The sequence below is a fragment of the Vombatus ursinus genome, unplaced genomic scaffold (genome assembly GCF_900497805.2).
Source record: "Vombatus ursinus unplaced genomic scaffold, bare-nosed wombat genome assembly UNPS02014779.1, whole genome shotgun sequence".
Lineage (NCBI taxonomy): Eukaryota > Metazoa > Chordata > Mammalia > Diprotodontia > Vombatidae > Vombatus > Vombatus ursinus.
Genome location: NW_020954557.1, coordinates 10,931,194 through 10,946,662, shown reverse-complemented (window position 1 = coordinate 10,946,662; position 15,469 = coordinate 10,931,194). Strand labels below are relative to the sequence as shown.

The 15,469-nt window shown below is 36.6% G+C and overlaps 1 protein-coding gene across 1 annotated transcript in view; it reads right to left on the bottom strand.

The window, feature by feature from the left end:
- Positions 1-15,469, bottom strand: part of SATB2 (SATB homeobox 2) — a 216,511-nt gene that overhangs the window by 35,330 nt on the left and 165,712 nt on the right. Inside the window, exon 10 of the mRNA XM_027866064.1 lies at positions 8,146-8,343. Within this exon, the coding sequence (XP_027721865.1) occupies positions 8,146-8,343 (198 nt within the window). The remainder of the gene's footprint in view (positions 1-8,145; positions 8,344-15,469) is intronic.

The following is a 15,469-nucleotide window of genomic DNA, read 5'->3' as shown; positions in this document are numbered from 1 at the left end:
AAAACAGGTAGGAATTTTCCCAATAGGAATAGGGCAAAACAAGTATGTTTCTCCTCTTCACTAATTATTTCACATGGTTCTAGAAATGCTAGCTATAGCAGTAAAATAACAGTGCAAAATCAAAGGTTATAACTGTCAGCAAAAAAGAGACAAAATTATCTCTATTTCATGTGGCATAATTGTATACTTAAAATACTTCAAAGAATCAGAAAAAAACGTGATCAATAATAGCTTCAGTAAGTTAGCAAAATACAAAATTAATTCACAAATGATATGAATAATTTGCATTGATAATGGAATTAGCAGTGTTTCCATACAGTATTAAACAAAAGTAGGAGGAAATGACAAGATAAATTCTATATAAAGGAAATACAAAATGAATAAATTATCTGAGAGTTAACCAACTAACATTCACACAAGATTATATAAATATAACTTCAAATCACTCTTTACAGAAAGAAAGCAAGCTATAAAAATGAATATTCTCTGCCTATTATCGGCATTACCACAGCAACATAATAAAAATGACAACATTACCTAAATTAATTTATAAATTTAGGTCAGTACCAATCAAATTACTGGTAAGATATTTAAAAAAATAAAACAATAACAAAATACATTTAAAAGAATAAATGGTCTAGAATTTCAAGAGACAGTATGAAAAACGTCCAAATGGAACCAGGCTTCGAATTATATTGTAAAGTAATAATCATCAAATGAATAGGTCCTGGTTAACAAACAAAAAAGAAGATCATGGAATAAACCATACAGGCAAGAAACAAAAGAAATCAAAATAGTAGTCCAGTGTCTGGAAAACTCAATAATATGGATTACTAGAGAAAAAGATTCTTCTTAGACAAAAACTTATGTAAAAACTGGAAATTAGTTCAGCAGAAATTTCCTTTAGACAAGCATCTTACATCATTTACCACAATAAGCTCAAAATGCACATAAAATCAGAATATAAAAGCTCTGTGTATATATATATATATATATATATATATATATATATATATAAAGCTCTGTATAAAAAAAATAGAAACTAATTGGTTACCTTCTACAACTAAAGGCTAGGGGAAAAAGTCTTAAACATACAAATTGTAGAGAAATTCACAAGAAACAAAATAATTTGGACTCTATAACATTTAAAAGCTTTTGCCTGAATAAAATCAATAAAGATAGAATTTAAAAAAAAAAAACAGTAAAGCGGTAAAATATTTATATCAAATGTTACTGATAAATTCTGAGATTCAAGATATGTAAGTATGGGACTTGAATACATACGACCAAGAACCCTTCTCTAAAACATGAATGAACAAATGACATGAATAAACAGTTCTTTAAAAAAATATTCAAACTATAAATGAGCATATGAAAACATCCTCCAAAATACTATTAAAAAATTCAAATTAAAATAGGTTTGCAGTTTCACTTCACATCATAAAAATTGACAAAAATGATGAAAGATGGGAAATGCTAGTGTTGAAGGGTCTGTGTGTAAACCCAATGTAAATATACTGATGTACCATTGGCAGAGCTGTGGAGTGGTTTCAATTCACTCCCAGATGCAAGGATGGTTTAGCATTAGAAAAACAATCAGCATAATTAATTTTGAAAATAATAAAAATATCAAAAACTACATTATTATTCCCTTAAATGTAAAATAATACAAATAAAATGCTCATACTTTTAAAACAACTAAAAGCAAAGAGATGGGGAAAAATCATGGAAAGGGCCATATTTATTATGATCAAAAAACATATATTTTAAAATACTAGCTAGCATTTTTTACAATGAAGGGGAAAATGTAGAAATTTTCCCAGTATGAATAGGACAAAGCAAGTATGTTCCTCTCTTCACTAATTATTTCACATGGTTCTAGAAAAGTTAGCTATAGCAATAAGATCAACAGAACAAAATCAGAAATTATAATCATGAGGAAATAGGAGACAAAATTATCTCTGTCTTCCTAGAGATAATAGAGAGCTACTGGAGTGTATCAAGCAAGGAAGAGACATGGTCAGATCTATGCTTTGGGATTATTACTTTGGCAGCTGTGTAGAGGGAAGAGAACAGGGTCAGGAAACTGTGGCCTATGGAGTCAAACTTGGCCTGACACCAATTTCAATCTAGAATTATTAAAAATCCTCTTAAGTTGTCTACAGAAATATATTCAGAATATAATTCACTATGACCAAGGTAAGATTGGTTCTCACATTTTTAAGTGGTTTGCCAACAGCTAGAGGCAGAAAGACCAGTTAGGAAGCAGTAGTCCAGGGAAGAGGTGATAAAGGCCATGGAAGCAGAAAGAAGGGGATGAACATGAGACATATTGTTAAGGGGAAAATGATGAGATTTGGCAACCCTTTGGAAATGTGGGGTAAGGGACAGTGAGGAGTTGGTGACAGCATGGTTGTGAATCTTCGTGGATGGAAGGATGATTATGTCCTCCACAGAAAGAGGAAAGTTTATAAGAGGTAAGTATTTTGAGGAAAAAATAATAAGTACCGTCACTAGAAAGGGCTCATTGAGGAAAATGGGAGAAGTGAGACAAAAGTGGTCAATAAAACATTTTAAAGGAGATCAAATTTCATAGAAATATGAAGTGACGACCTAAGACACCTGAAAAAATGAAAGCAACAAACAAACAAACAAACAAAAAAGGCTAATTTCTTGGCTACTTATTCTAATTACCAGAAAATTCTTACTTCAAAATTTGGACATTAACAAATGAAGATATCCAGGAAAGGCTCCTTTCTAATGTTCACTAGTCTTTGTGAGAGAGAGGATTAGGATTGGCCCATCCAAGAAAAGAGCTTTATGTATCCCCTGATAATTTCCTGAATCTCTATGGTGGAATGAAATTTAAAACCTTTATTAAGTCAAGCAGACCAAATGCCCAAAGGGGGAAAAAAAGATGTTTTTTTAATTTGAAAGAATTGATGCATATTGTTTGCTGTTGTTGTCATCGTTGTTGTTGTTACTGGAGGAGAAAGGTGGGGCAAGAAGAATAGGCAGAATTTGAACCTATGATTTCATCAGTGTAAGGAACTCCCAATTAGGCAACTGCCTCTTACCAATGCAGATTTGCACCTGCTCTGAAACTTAGAGTCTTAGAAAATGTTTAGCCTTGAGAAACTAAGTGACTTATCCAGTGTCACACAACTTGCATTCCTGAGGCATAACTTTAACACAGGTTCTCCTAACTCTGAGGCTAGCTCTCTATCAACACAGTATTCAGTAAATATTCAGAAGACTAGTGCGGTCTTTCTTTGTTGGTCAGGCACTCCTCCAATCTCCTCAAATGAGAATAAAGCACCTGAACATAACTACTGCATTCATCCATTTAAAACAGCAAGTGTTCATTTGCATGTGTGCACTGGCCTGGAGTGGGATTTCAAAACCCTGGAGCCACATTCAAACAGCAGGCTTTGAACACAGAGCCTGGGATGAATCCAAGAAGGAAGAAATCTGTCTCCTAGTAACCAGGTGCCTGGATTTGCAAACTTCCTTTTCTAGTTATTCATTTATGTATTAGTAATTTGCCTTTTTTTGTAACAACAATTAACAAAACAAGTTCTAGGACATGCTGACGATGCAGGTAAGGATGATGGTAGCTTTAAGATGGTAATGCAAATGCAAAATGATTTTCAGGATTAGAAATAACATTCCCATCCTGGAGGTGGGTCTGATGCCAACAAGACGCCAAATCACATGGACAAAAGTGAAGAATGCAATCATTCCAATTATTTAGTGTTATACAGGACACTGAATATACTTAACGAGTTCAGGCATGGCTGTGCTTTTTTTTTTAATTTGCTTTAGATGAATCACTAAACTGTTTGGTTTTCTTGTTGTTGTTGTTGTTTGTGGATATCTCCCCCCCATCCTTACAAATTGCTATTATTTGGCTACTTAAATACCTTTATAAAATTAAAAGCAACTCTCGTACTCCAGTTATTATTTTGATTGAGCCTTTGATTTTATCAGTGTAGAAATCTCCTAATGAAGCATAGACTCTAGGAAAGCCAATTAGTATGCACTCTGTCACTTAAAGGGTTGCCAGGGAACACTTTGAGGTTAGGTGACTTGCCCAGGGTCACACAGCCAGTAAGTACCAGGGACAGGTCTTCCTAACTCCAAGAGCCACTCTTAATCCATTATGCCACACTGCCTTTCCACACTAATTACAAGAAATTTAACTGTGTGTTTTTAAATCCCTGAACAACTCAATCTGGTCAGCAAACATCAAGCTAGGACAAACTCAATATGTTGGTAACTGTCACTGATGACACCCATTCTAAAGGACTTTAAGAGAAACCCTGGTTTTAAAACTGTAGCAGCCACAAGCTCAAGATGAACATACTTACAAAATAACTCATGGAAAAAATACTCTGATGGAAACCTAATAAAGCAGTAAGGTATAACTGGCACAGGCACAATTTGGCCAGTGCCCCAAATCAAGCCTGTTCAGTGACCCATTCACACCGTGAACGATTCCCTTTGCTTTCTACCACATTAAGACAGAAATGTGGTCAAAGCAAGGACCAGCAGCTAGCACCTTCTTTGGTTTTTAATTCTCCAGTCCTGACTTCAGGCAAGGTTGAATGTTTTTGCTCTAGTTTTCACAACCAGAGGTACAGTGGCTAATAACGAATACTTTGACCCAACTGTGTTTTTTTTGGTCACATGTCAAGGATATTCATTCACTTTTCGGGCCTCAGGTTGTAATAACAACTGAAAACACAATTGTAGAACTATAACACCATAACACTTAAAACCACAAGTTATAATTAGGCCCCAGACCTGTCAGAATAAAAAAAAATATTCTTTTCACTTGATGTTTGACTATATCTTGTCACCTACTTTATACTGCCTAAAACTGAACCATAAACTCCCAGTGTATAGCTCATATTTATTTTATAAAGTATTTTTGAAGCACTTTGTTCATGATATAGGAAATAAAAGGTGATTCCTAACATTTTAGAGCTGGAAGTAATGTACCAGAGGGATATACTGAATTTGATACCACATATATAAAGAGGGTTTATTTCCAGCAATTGGTGGGTGAGTGCATGTGACAAAAAAGAGCTTTATGTCACTCTACAGAGTGATTTCAAGCCTTGGAGGAACCCTCAAGAACCATCTCATCACCTCAAGGGGGTGGCATAGAAGGAGGGAGGGAAGAGGCCCCATGGCCTGCCTTGTGAAGCCAGACAGTCATGGCAAAGGTTTTTCAGAGAATAGTCCTCCCCCGATCATATGTGCTAGGCCAACTGCATTCAACAGTCTCGAAAGTTCTGCTATATTTACTTGCCAGCTGGTTCCACTCATTTTTCTTCATTTTTCATATTATGATTGCAATAAATAATTAATCCACAGCTTTGTAACTTGCTGACAAATATAAATGCAGCAGTGTCACTCAGAGACATTGTAAAAAAAAAAAGGTTATGTGAATTTTTTTTTCCTTTTTAAGCAGGCTAAATTATCAAGGTCATTCATTAAAAATAAAAATATAAAACCTTACATGTAATCACAATGGGGGCAAGATCTAAGTGCTGAATAGAATCTTTTATCAATTAATCACTGTTTAGCTTTACATTGCTCTTTACAATTTACACAGTATTTGATCACAACCTGAGGAGCCAGAGAGCCCAAATGTTATTATCTTCATTTTGCAGATGAGAAAACTGAGACTCAAAGAATTTAAATAACTCAGCCACAGGTACATATGAGTTGAAAATAAAACAAAATAAATAAATTACCAGACACAAATCAATTCCTGATGAATTTCTTAGGCATATAAAATACTTTTAGTCCTACTTTCAAAGGAGTCTACGAGTGCTGGCATATCATCAAAAACATGGCCAAACCCACAGATCCACCAGTCACCTATTGATACTATTTATTTCATATAAGCAAAGCAACTTAAAAAAAAAAGAACACAAGTTTTAGAAGCTCACAGCAACGAGAAACAAAGAACAAAGAATAAGGTGAATAGGAGTGGTTCAGGAGTCTTCATCAGATTTATTACACTCTATGTCCTTACTCTTGCTTCAAGCCTCTCTGAACATCTGAGTTTCATAGCTATTCTATAAAACACATGTTCACTGGTAACTAGAACAAGGTACCTTTCAGTTATTACCTACTCATTTCAATATGGATTTTAATTGTGCCCTAGACTTGCTATCCTCAAAGTATAGACTATCAATGGTCCCTTGATTATCAAGACCCTCCAAGATACTTATTTAAAATCCTAGGATGAGATGTTCTGGTGTTCGGGTGAGGTTCCCGTCTAGTCTAGGAAAGGAGAATAATTAATAGGTCTTAGCCCATGGATACAAAGTCTTATGACTACCTCGGCATTTGCCCATTGCTTTGGAGGTCACTGTGAAAAAAAATGAATTATTCATATCCATACCTGGTAGGAAAGAACATTGCATTTGGAATCAGTAGTCCTGACTTCTAGTCCTAGTCACACCAGTGACTAGTTTCATAACTTGAATAAGCTACTCACGTTGCTAGATTTCAGTTTTCCCATCTATAAAATGAGTAGGTTGGCCTAAATCAGGGGCTTTTGACCTTTTATTGTGTCACAGATCCCTTGACAGCCTAGTGAAGCCTATGGATTCTTCAGAATAATTTTTTTAAATGTCTTAAATAAAACAGGGTCACAAAAGAAACAAATTGGCTTGAAATACCATTATCAAAATATCATAAAAACCACTTACTAGACCACAGGTTAATAAACCCTTGGGTGAGATGATCTCTAAAGTCCCTTCCATATTCAATGCCTATGATTCTAAGAGGGAGAACTATTTGCTCTGAGTTTTCTTTTGGAAATTCATAAACCATTGCCTGAAAGCACCAAGTAGAATAACACTCAGCTTGGCTAAGAAGGGATGCATTAGACCCATTTTGTTCTGGGCTCTTTACCAAGGTAAAGGTGGCCACCCCTGAGAAAAGAGAAAAGGACGCATTGAGAAAAGAGGCAGATTGAAAGGAGCTATATCTGATGTAGATGAGCGAAGTGATATGAGAAATTCAAACATCCTTATCTTTTCCTTCTTGCCAGGAGCCCAGCAGCGTCTGCACCTGAATCTATACACTTCTTTTGCTTTCCCTCTCCTTAATGGATCAAATACCTGAGAGTTAAAGTGGACCAAAGGGAGAAATCCCTAGAATTTCTTCCTCGGTGGTAGATGGGGGTTGGTGATCTGTCAGCTAGTTCTTCCTTCATCTAGAAATATTGGTCTAAGAATAACCTACTAGTTCTTTCTGGGGTAAATCAACTTATTTCAGAAATAAATGCCCTTTCTCTCAAAGAAGATGAAATTAAGGAACCCAAAAAAATCCAAACTACTAAAACAATTGTTATTTCCTGATTTGCTATTTAAATAGACAAGTCCATTTGAAGTGGTTCTTTTTTTGGGGGGGGGGCCTAGGCAATGGGGTTAAGTGACTTGTCCAGGGTCACACAGCCAGTAATGTGTCTGAGGCCGATTTGAACTCAGGTCCTCCTGAGTACAGGGCCAGTGCTCTATCCACTGCACCACCTAGCTGCCCCTGACAAGTCCATTTGATCATGATCTTGATAGAACAATAAAAACCTAGATATTGGATGACTTAGGCAGAACATTAATAAGATAGGTTAAGACTTCCCTGGTAGCTGCTTCTTTCCCCTGTCTTAGCTAAATCATTCTTTGAGGATATTTCTAAATTAATGAAAGTCTACTGTTGGGATTAAAACCATTATCTATTCTGCATAGATATGATGTTCCATGTGAAGTGATTTGGCATTGTGATATCATAGATGAAAACAACTCTAGCTTGGCAGTAGATGGCAGGATTCAGGGTCAAGGAATCTGGGTTTGAATCCTGACTATATAGAAGAGGGTGGACTAGGTGGTTTCTGAGTCTCTTTCAGCTCTAAATCTTCCTATCACTATTTTTGTGCAGATGCACAAACAGGTGGGCATTCTCAGAACTCAGGAGATCTGCCTTTGAAATGTGCATTAGTGCACCTACACACATTCTGCCCGACAGCCTACAAAGCAGAAGGAAGCTGGAGCCAGGTTCTCCTTGGACCTTTTACAGCAGCTACAAACACAAAGTCTTATTCAGTAAGAAAGTTACTGCTCTGACCTGCACAGGCTCAGGAGTGAGCTGGACAACATGCTGCATGCGCTCACTGTGATGATGCCTGGACTCCTCCTCATAGATCACGTCTCTCTCATGCTGGGGAAGGTTCAGGAAGCGGCGGATGGTGCACAGGTTTTCCCAGAGGGTGCGGTTTTCTGGACTTGGGTTTTCCTTCCAGCGGAGTAGCTCACACAGCCAGCCCTAGAAAGAGAGGGTCACAGGAGTTAACTTCCAAGAGGTAGAAGGATCAGATATGTTCTTGATCTCAAAAGAAATGCAGGCTCTACTCAAGAATTTCTAAGTTTTTTTCCCTCTAGCTGTATAGATAATTCATGTTATACCCTAAGCTCTCTGAAAACCCCAAATCATAATTGCTTTTTACACACCATGAGTCAGTGTCTTAATTATTTTCCTCCACATCCTACAGAACTTCAGAAACCTTAAGTTTAAAGTAACTGAAAAAAAAAGAAAAAAAAAGACTATATTGACCCAAAATAATAAGAAAAAAAAGGCATTCAAAAGATATCGTTGGTGAACTACAGTTCAAAAACACAGCAAAATTATCCAGTCAACCTTTCAACCATAAGAAAGGGGCAGAAAACCAAATCTGTATTTCAAAAGGGCAAGTTCTGAAGAACAGATATAACCAAATATAAACAATACTAAGAGAAATGGAGTCTTCTTGTAATTGCCAAGAATATCATAAAATGAAAAATGGCACTCAAAAATGGACTAAAAAGCAAAATCTTTTTTCAGCCATTGTCTTTTTTTTTTTTTTTTGATGACCACGGTCCAGTTGTCAGTGACTTCAGAGCCAAGAGCTGTTAAGTGGTACCTTTCTCTAAGGGTCATGACTACATGAGGAAGACCAAGAAGGTTCTCTTCTCTGCTTTGGTTGGGATGTTCTCTGTCTATTGTAACTGCATGAGGAACGAAGAGTGTAATGCAAATAATGATGGATTATACGAAAATAATAGAGAGGATGCTGTCAACATCACTTACTGACTCATGTCAAAATATTTTACCTACTAGCTTTCTAGCCCATCATTTCCAAGCTATAGCTCTATTTTTTTAAATCAAGAAGTGCCCTTGTTCTTCTTGCTTTTCCAAAATAATAAAGCTTAAAAACAATTACCTTAGTACTCATGAAGTTACGTTAACTTTTTTCAAAAAAGGAAAGAAAAAATCCATCCCATAACTCATAAGCCAATGAAAGCTCATGACATGCATTATAAAAACCCCATATAATATCATAAGCCGCTGTTTGTCTAACTCTCCACTGTGTCTTCTGTCTTTACCCCCCCCCAAAAAAAAGGCAAGATTTGATTATCTCCGCTGCCTCAGCCAAGACAGCAACACCAGCTGTTCTCATTGTGCAGCCTCTTCCTCATGGCCTACATGTTAATAACCTGATCATTCCATTTTCTCCTTCAACTGCCGGCTGCAGCACAGTGAAGAGACAAAAACCCAGGCCCATCTGCAGCAGCTGTAGGCACTGAACTGTGAAGCCACTGGGGATTTATAAACTAATCTGTAACACAACACTGCCTTGTTTTTACAAGTGAGAGGCCACATTTGCGCAGACCTGATCTTTTCTTGCAGTAAGCTGGGAGCTGAGGGTGGTGAGAGGGTGAGGAAGAATGAAAAGGAGATATCTGATCATCTGCCTGGAATTTTTCACTCCCCAAGTATTTTCATAGATATTTTGGCTAACCCCAAAGTCAGGTGATGGCTGGCATTTTAAAAACATGATATACTTACTAGTGTATGTATGTGCATATATGTGCGTGTGTGTGTAAAATATATATATATATATACACATACATAATATATACACACATATATTTGCATGTGTGTCTATGTGCTCATGTACATATATGTATACATATATGCATAGGCCTAAGTGTTGTACATATATGTGAATGTTGATAAAATTTAAAACTCCACAACTTTTGTCCCTTCCAAAAAAAATCTCCTAATCCCAAAGTGATTTCTCAGGGGCTTCTTTGTACAAAGGAAGGAATATCTGAAATGAAAAATTAAACCATCTGTGGAAAAAATAAGCTTCTATTTCTCTATCTTTTCACAGATCTGAATAAGTCTCCAACTGAACTCTTTCAAATGTTTCAAACAGGTATGTTTAACATCTCCCAGGGGATGCTAGAGCATGAAGACCAATCATTTAACAGAAAATAAAAACAAAAACCTACATCTGTTAAAAGATGAAGTTCTGAAAGACCCAGACCTTAAGGAAGACAGCACCTGCTGTTCTGATTGAGGCATGAATTGCATTGTGGGAAGCCTTAGCTTGAAATGAGACAGGTGACAGCTGAGTGGTATCTCCACTTATGAAACTTGGAATGTCTCACACAACAGTCATTGCAGCATTTGATTTATATGCACTGCTATAATCTGCACTCATTACAATCACTTAGAACAACACTACAGGCCTCATTATGGACTGTGTGCTCTCTGCCATCAGTCTTTAAGAAGTATAGTGCTCAATTTGCCCAGCAACATGCAAGGTCCTGACCTTGAAACTATTAGGGAGCAGATTAGACACAAGTGTGACCATGTGTGCAGACATAAGCAAACCAAATTAATTTCTGGCACAGGGCAGTGTCAGACAAGACCCTGTCCTTAGGACACTAGAGAAGTTTCTCAATTCCCGGATGGTACTAAGCTAATGGCATGTTTAGGAGAACCCAGTTTTGAAGGTGAAGCACATTCGTGGTATTTAGAGGGTTATTAATCTAGTTTCCCCACAAAGTATTTGCTTGGCTGATCAGATTAAGGGATCTAGCCTTCAACAGCACACCCCCACCACAGCAGGCCCCAAGAAATCTGTGATACTTCACAGCCTCAGACATATTGCACCATGTGTACCCAGCTGCTACAATAATTAGCTTATGAATGTATCAGCTGGTTCTGTGATTTTTATAAATAATAACTAACCTACAGAGCAGAAAGATTTTCATGAGCCTAATATTAGCAAGAGATTGCAAGGTGGTCCTAACTCTAACTTGTCATTCTACTAAATGCCCGATTTACATTCCCATGTTTTATACTATTGGGTCTCCCTTTGATGCCACTTATAAATATTTATTTTGTGTCTGAAACAGCAATTTATTTTTGTCAGTTTTCTCCATAACAGCCATTATTTGTTTCCCCCTCATTCTGATGTACCCTTCTCACTCTGTGTATTCTCTGTTTATCTTCAACAAATTTATCCATTTACCTCTTTTCTCATCCCTCCCTCCAGTTGCTTATTCATACCGTCCCTCACCCCACTCACTGGAGATGCTTATCTGTCTTATACATAGTCTATTACTAGTTGGCACGGTGGCTAACATGGGGGGAAATGCCAATACTGTTGCTCTACCAAAAAAAATAATACCTTTATAACAGTTTGTAAACCCCCTTTAGAAGAAATGAAGTCTCCTGGATTGGGTTGGAGATTTTTTTTCCCCTTTTTTCATTTATATAATCTTTGCATGCCATCCAAGAAAGTTTTGCAGGATCAGGCAAAAAAAAAAGTGTAAATGTCAAATAAAACAGTGACAGATGACAGTATTCTCTATTGAATAGCACTGTTTCTGTCGTGCATGTTCAATGGGAACTCATGAATTATTAATAAACAAATCTCCTTTTTCTGTTAAAAATCTCAAGTAGTTTTTGTTGTTGTTGTTGATCCCTGTGTGTTATGCAGAGAATTCCAGGAGAATTATTTTTCATGTCAGAAACGCTGACGTAGGAAGTTCATTCAATGTCCAGTCTTGGCCAGCTTGATAGGCTTTTCACTATAAGGCTGGTCTGTGCAAATGTCTGCAACATTCTCTTCTCTGCTTGGGTTAGTTTTAAGTTATGGCCAAAGGTGAACTACATATTATGCGTGGTCAAGTTAACTTTTTAATACTATACTTCCTTCAGACAAGAGAATAAGCACACTTATGAGTGTTTAAGGAGTGGCTAGTACTCAAAGTAGCACCCCAGCTTTTTAGTAGAAATATCCAATTCATAGGATATTCATAGAACTTAGATGGGATCTTAGATGCCAAACCCTCTCCTCCCAATCCCGCCATTTTACATAAGGAGAAAACTGAGATCCAGGGAGATTAAGAGATTTGTCCAAGATTGTACAAAGATAATATGGAAAGAGCACTAGGTATGGAGTCATAGGGCCTGGGTTCAAATTCTACCTGTGTGGGTTTAGGTGATCAATCAATCAAAAAGAATTTATAAGATACCTACTATGTTTCAGGTATTGTTAGGCATTATAGATACTAAGAAAAAAATGAAACAGCCTCTGCTGTCAAGAAACTTATATCCTATTGTGATTGATGGCAAGTAGGAGGGGGGAGTTAGGGAACATATGCAAAATAAGTACAAGGTCCTTGAAGGAAAGAAGATATTAGCAATTGAGGAACTCAGGAAAGGATTTTAGAGAAGCTAGTGCTTGAGCTAAGTCTTTAAGGTGAAGTAAGGGATTCTATAAGGCAGAGACAAAAACCTTGCAGACATGGGGAATGGTCATTGGTAAAGCAAAGAGAAAGGAGTGTGTGAAGAATAACAAGTTGTCCAGTTTATCTAGACTGTAGGGAACAAAAAGGAGAATAATGTAGAATAAAGCTAGTAGGATGAGGGCAAGTTGTGAAGGCAATTAATAGCCAAATAGTTGAGTTTACATTTTATCCTAGAGGCCACAGTCGATCTACTAAGTAATATTGGGTTTACTGGGCAAGTCACCAAAACTCTCTGGGCCTCAGTTTCCTCTTTAAAATGAGTGGGTTACACTAGATTTTCTCCAGAGTCCCTTCTAGCTCTAAAATCTATGAAACACAGGTTCTGAGCAGCAGAGCTAAGATTCCAACCCAGGTCTTTGGACTCCAAATCTAGTGTTGTTTTTTTTGTTTGTTTGTTTTTTTCCATTACAACATGCTGAATCACTACCTCTAAAATCCGTATTACCCTAGTGGAAGCAAAGCATACAAAAGAGAAACATACCTGGCTTACTATACAGGAGCACATATTAGGGACTGCCAAAGAGATCACAATTAAAACTTAACTGTACCTCCAAAATCTGAAATTTCACAAAAGCAACTAAACATCCTACTCCACTTCTAGTTCTAACCTAAATGGATTAACAGTACTCCAATATTAAATTCATAAGCAAATAATATCTTATATCCCATTCTGACCATTTCATCTTCTTAAACAAAATACATCTACTATCCTCTAAAGAAAACAATGCAATCATGCTTTTGAATACATGTAGACTAGTTCACATTTGTGCTATTAATGCTTTTTAGCAAGTATATTCCACTCTATACTATCAAGAAAGTCCTGAATAACTCCATAGAAAGCTAATGCTCACAACTCAAATTGTGTTTTAAATTCACTAAGATAGCTTGTAATTTAAAAGAACCCACTTTAATCCTGCCATAAAGCTAATAATTACCCTGCAATTTATCTCCTGTGTAAAGAAGCAGTTTCATATACAAGTCAAACTAACGTGAAATACTTAAATCTCACAATTCCAAAGCACTTTAAAAGTTAGAAATAGAAACTCAAGAGTATGACCATGAGGAGAATTTGGCTTGAAAAGCTCCCCCCCAAAACAGGTTCTGATTAATAATGATATTGCATTGCAGTGCTAATGCTCAAATGTGATCCTTTCTCATTTCCCTTAGGATTCTTTTAATGTAGAAAAGTCTTTCCACTAGACCACATCATCAATACATAAAACTCTGAAAAAGTACTTCACTTTCTTTAGTAGAAAAACAAAGTCCCAAAACAAGGCAGGCTAGGTAACCCTTTTTCCCTAAGCCAAATATGAACTGCATCATATAGCAAACTGATGATTTACAGATAGAGCTTTGTACTGGCTTCACACTAAGTGAGTTCCTCCTTCGGCTTAGGTCTTGATTTTCTATGAGAATCAGAACATAAGCTCCTTGAGGAAAAAGAAAGTTCGTTTTGTATCTGTATCTCTAGGATTTACCACTGTGCCTAAAGCCTTTTTTTTTCCTGATCAAGATCTATGATTCCACTGGTGTGGCATACTCCCTGACAAGAAAACTGCTTATGAAGACAAGGAACCTTCTATATTTTATAGGCTGAGAGGCATCGGGAGGTTGTAGCTTACTGTAGATCACTCAGCCTCTGTGGATTAGAGATGAGTTAGAGACAGGACCTGAAATTCAGGTATTCTTGACTTTGAAGTAAATCAATCAACATTTGTTGAACACATATTATGTCTTTAGGCATTGTGAAAGGCGCTGGGAATATGCATGCAAAGAATGAAACAATTCCTACTTTGAAGGAGCATAGATTCTAATGGGGCAGACAACAAGTGCATGTATAAAACATATACAGAATAAATGTAAAGTGAATAAAAACAAATATATGTGCATATATAAAATACAAATGCACTAGATATAACTACATTTTAGCTAATATATACATATGAATATATGTATATCATCCATTTGCATATATGCACATATGTTGTTGTTTGTCTTTCATTCTCAAAGAGGACCATGACATCAGGAAGATGATGCCATGGCTTCCAAGAGAATTGAGTTTAAGTGAGGGAGGCCCGTGCAAGGTCACCAGCCTTATTTTCTCCTCCAGAGCCATCTGGGTCCAGTGGCAAGATATAGATCAGGGCAACTGATATATGCACATATATGTTAAACATGTATATATAGTATGTGATATAGGTATATATTAGCTGTGTTATATGTATCTCTCTATATATATACATATATCATGTTATATATACAATATGAGTATATGTATATATTAACTGTAGATAATATATATGTGTATATTCATATAAACATAATGTATTCTCTATGCATATATGTAATATGTTTACATTAGCTATATGTTATATGTATATATGCAAAACACATATATGCTAAAAACAAGGTAGTTTGGGAGAGAGGGCACTAGCAATTGGGAGATCAGGAAAGGCTTCATGCAAAAGATGGTACTTGAGCTGTGTGTTAAAGAAAGAGTGACTCTATGAAGCAGAGGTAATGAAGGAATGAATAAATGCTTATTGAGTGCAAAATGTCCTGTTTTACTGAATATTTATTGAATACCCACAATACACTGAGTACCGTAAAGACGATAGTGCCTGATATTCATTCTCTAGGACAAGAGCAGGGGACCTGGGGCCTCCAGGCCACATGTGGACTTCTAGGTCCTTGTGTGGGGCCTTTTGACTGAGTCCAAGTTCTACAGAACACATCCTTTTATTAAGGGGATTCATTCTGTGAAGTTTGGATTTAATCAAAGGACTGCACTTGAGGACCTAGAG